At 38.3% G+C, this 3,578-nt stretch overlaps 1 protein-coding gene across 1 annotated transcript; it reads left to right on the top strand.

Moving 5' to 3' along the window:
• The first annotated feature begins 747 nt into the window (after positions 1-747).
• LOC106313884 (probable ADP-ribosylation factor GTPase-activating protein AGD8) lies at positions 748-3,322 on the top strand. The gene is made up of 7 exons (XM_013751845.1): positions 748-1,042; positions 1,139-1,257; positions 1,751-2,153; positions 2,219-2,500; positions 2,581-2,706; positions 2,776-2,880; positions 2,965-3,322. The coding sequence occupies exons 1-7, from the start codon at positions 971-973 to the stop codon at positions 3,070-3,072; spliced, it is 1,215 nt and encodes a 404-aa protein (XP_013607299.1). The 5' UTR covers positions 748-970; the 3' UTR covers positions 3,073-3,322.
• Positions 3,323-3,578: the final 256 nt, after the last annotated feature.

Below are 3,578 nucleotides of genomic sequence, written 5' to 3' on the forward strand. Positions count from 1 at the left end.
GCCAAATGAAATCTTGCTTTGTTTTTCAGTGAGAACAAATGCCAAAAATGTTGGGCTCTCTCTGCGTATATCCGACGAAACCTTGGTGTCTGTTGTACAGTGACGTTTTTGGAATCGCACTAAAGTACACAGAATCAAATTTAGATTAGCTTAGTTTTATTGGGCCTAACACTTTTCGGCTCACTAAGTTTGGGCCGCAAATACTTTTTCTTTCTCAAACTAGATTTCACATATCAAGACTTTCTTAATGGAATAGTGTACCATGGAGTAGGTGTGTTTCTCAACCGAAACTGTACTCCATTGGGGCTCAAAGTGATATGTTGCTTCACGCTGGATATTGGCTTCAATAAGTGTGATAGTGTAATCAATTGGTTTATTGATTTGCACAGAAATGGGAACTGTGAAAGAGAGCTTATGTATGCAGTATGACTCGACTATGTGAATACGAAGGATATAGATTGTTGTATTCGGTGAAATAGAAGAATGTACTGTAAACTCCAATGGAAACAGTGAAGAGAGGCTAGTTTGATAACCTGTTGGGATAGTAGAGATTAATGAAAAATATATATGTGTGTGTGTATAATAGATCTTAACCAATATATAAAATAGAAACTAGTTTTGAGTTTGAAGTTCATGAAATGTAACAAAATTTTGACCCTTCCATTTATAATTCTTTTAATATACTTAATTAAAAAAATGTGGACTTGAGATGATTAAAAAGAATAATAAAAGGGGTTGGTTGGTCAGTTTACCATCCATGTTGCTTTGGGAACGGAACTACGCACAGCGTCTCGTTTCACAACAACAGCACCAAGCTTTATGCCATTTCGTAACTGGTAGAGTCTACTGAGGGTAGTATCGTCAGATCGAAATGTTTCCATCAAATGTGACTCGTCTCATCAAATTTGATTCGAAGAAGACGAAAGAGGAAGCTTAAAAAAAACAATATTTAGATTTCAAAAACTTGTTAATGGCTTCTTCCGACAATCTAACCGACAAGAACATTGTATTCAGAAAACTGAAATCCAAATCTGAGAACAAGGTTCGGTTTCTCTCTCTCCCATCTGATGGATCGCGAATGTTGTAGATCTGGGAGTTGGTTGTTTGAGTAGATCTTTGGATTTGTGTGTGTGTGTAGGTATGCTTCGATTGCAGTGCGAAGAATCCGACATGGGCATCTGTCACATACGGTGTTTTCCTCTGCATCGATTGCTCTGCTACTCATCGCAGTCTCGGTGTTCATATCAGCTTCGTCAGGTTACCATTTCAATTCTTCACCATTTAATGGCTTTGATAGGTTTAGATAGGCATGGACACTCCGGTCGGGTTCGGGTCGAGTCATTTCTGGTCCAAATTCTTCGGGTCTTAGACATTTGGACCTAACTAGTTCTTTAAACAAGTTTGGTCGGCTATTTTTGAATCGGTTCCGGTTCAAAATGTTGGGTTCCAAGCCCAGCATAGCCGGTTTTGGGCAAAGCGGAATGAATCATTTTTTGAAGAAAATTACACACACATAGGCTCCCAAATTTATATAAAAAAATTATTAAAATCTTTATTAAATCGTTTACAGCCTTCAAAATCTCAAGGCATGCTCTGATGCCCCAAGCTTAGATTTAGAGCTCTGAAAATTGTAGCATGAGGTTGAACAAATGCAAGATGAGAGTTTTGACCATATACTATATAACCTCTTTCTTGTATTGAATTGGATCATGCCACATTACGTTTCTCAAGATGTTTCATTATGGTGTAGATCGACGAATTTGGATTCGTGGAGCCCTGAGCAGCTCAGGACTATGATGTTCGGTGGCAACAACCGCGCTCAAGTCTTCTTCAAGCAGCATGGATGGACCGACGGTGGCAAAATCGAGGCTAAGTACACTTCGAGAGCTGCTGATTTGTATCGCCAGATTCTTGCTAAAGAAGTTGCCAAAGCCATTTCACAAGAAGATACTGCTAATAACGCTCTACCTGAATCTCCCGTTGCTGCGGAAGCATCTAATGGGATTTCTTCTTGTTCTGTCAAGGAACATGAAGCAACAACCTCTTCGCCTAAAGCTTCCAATACAGTTGTGCCTAGTACGTTTAAGAAACCCATTGGTGCTAAAAGAATGGGCAAAACTGGTGGTCTTGGTGCTAGGAAACTTACTACTAAGGTTAGTCCTCAGGTTCAGGTTTATGTTCTCTTTGCTCTATTGAAAGATCTGATTTTTTTATGCAGCCAACGGGAAATCTCTATGAGCAGAAACCTGAAGAAGTTGCACCCGTTATTCCTCCTGCTGCGTCTTCAACTAATAACGGCGGAAGCAAATCATCAGCTGGTTCATCATCATATGCGTCTCGGTTTGAGTACAATGACGACTTTCAATCTGGAGGACAAAGCGTTGGCGGTACACAAGTGCTTAGCCATGTTGCTCCACCAAAGTCGTCCAGCTTCTTTTCGGATTTTGGAATGGACAGTTCTTACCCCAAGAAACCAAGCTTCAACTCCTCAAAATCTCAAGTAAAGCCATTGTTTTTCTTAGAAAGCAAAAATAGTATTATTATCCGTTTTCTAAACTTTTTATGTGTGTTCTTAACTAGGTTGAAGAGTCAGATGAAGCAAGAAAGAAGTTTACAAACGCAAAGTCCATCTCTTCTGCTCAGTACTTTGGTGATCAGAACAAAAACGCTGATCTTGAATCAAAAGCTACTCTTCAGAAGTTTTCAGTGAGTAACGTTCCACACAAGAAAACATTCTCATTCCTTTGATTCTAATGCCGTTGTGGGATGTTGCAGGGCTCAGCATCTATATCAAGCGCTGATTTTTTCGGTCACGGCCAAGATGATTATTCCAATGTTGATATAACTGCTACTGATCTCATTAACCGGCTTTCTTTCCAGGTAAGAAAGATCCTTACTTGCTAAATCTCTGCTTCTTCTTCAGATTTTTTAACCTGTTTGGGCTCTGGTATCTTCTTGACACAGGCGCAACAAGATATCTCGTCGGTGATGAACATAGCAGGCGAAACGAAGAAGAAGCTTGGAACTTTTGCCTCTGGCATCTTCAGTGATCTTCAGGATAGAATGCTGTAAGAAGAAGACGAGGTCTCTCATGGTTTAATATTTTTACAGAGAAAGAAATGTCCGGGAAACTTCCAGTGAAGTAGACACGTTTCTCTGTTTTTGAAGAGCTCTTTGGAATTGAGTCGTGGACTATTGATGTTATCATCACCCTATGTGGATACTATTGGATATGTCATCAATATACTTTTATTAATCTTTGTTTGTTTGCAGAAAAAGATTTAATTGTTATGATAAAGATATATACAGGCGTGTTTTTGAATGTTAATCCTGAAAATAATTGAAAGATTATATGGTTTTGCAAGAGATTTTTGTTGGGAGTAAGACTCTTTTAGTCGTACTAGGGATTTTGCCCGGGCGAATTTATACAAATATCTTTGCATCTAATGATATGTATTAGACATATATTACATCTCTGTTCTAAAAATATAAATAGTAAATTTAATTTAATTAAATATGAGTATAACTCATAAATAATTATTTTAACTATCTAAAATATGTATGGGATGGTGAACAAA

This window comes from Brassica oleracea, chromosome C1, assembly GCF_000695525.1.
Source record: "Brassica oleracea var. oleracea cultivar TO1000 chromosome C1, BOL, whole genome shotgun sequence".
Taxonomy (NCBI): Eukaryota; Viridiplantae; Streptophyta; class Magnoliopsida; order Brassicales; family Brassicaceae; genus Brassica; species Brassica oleracea.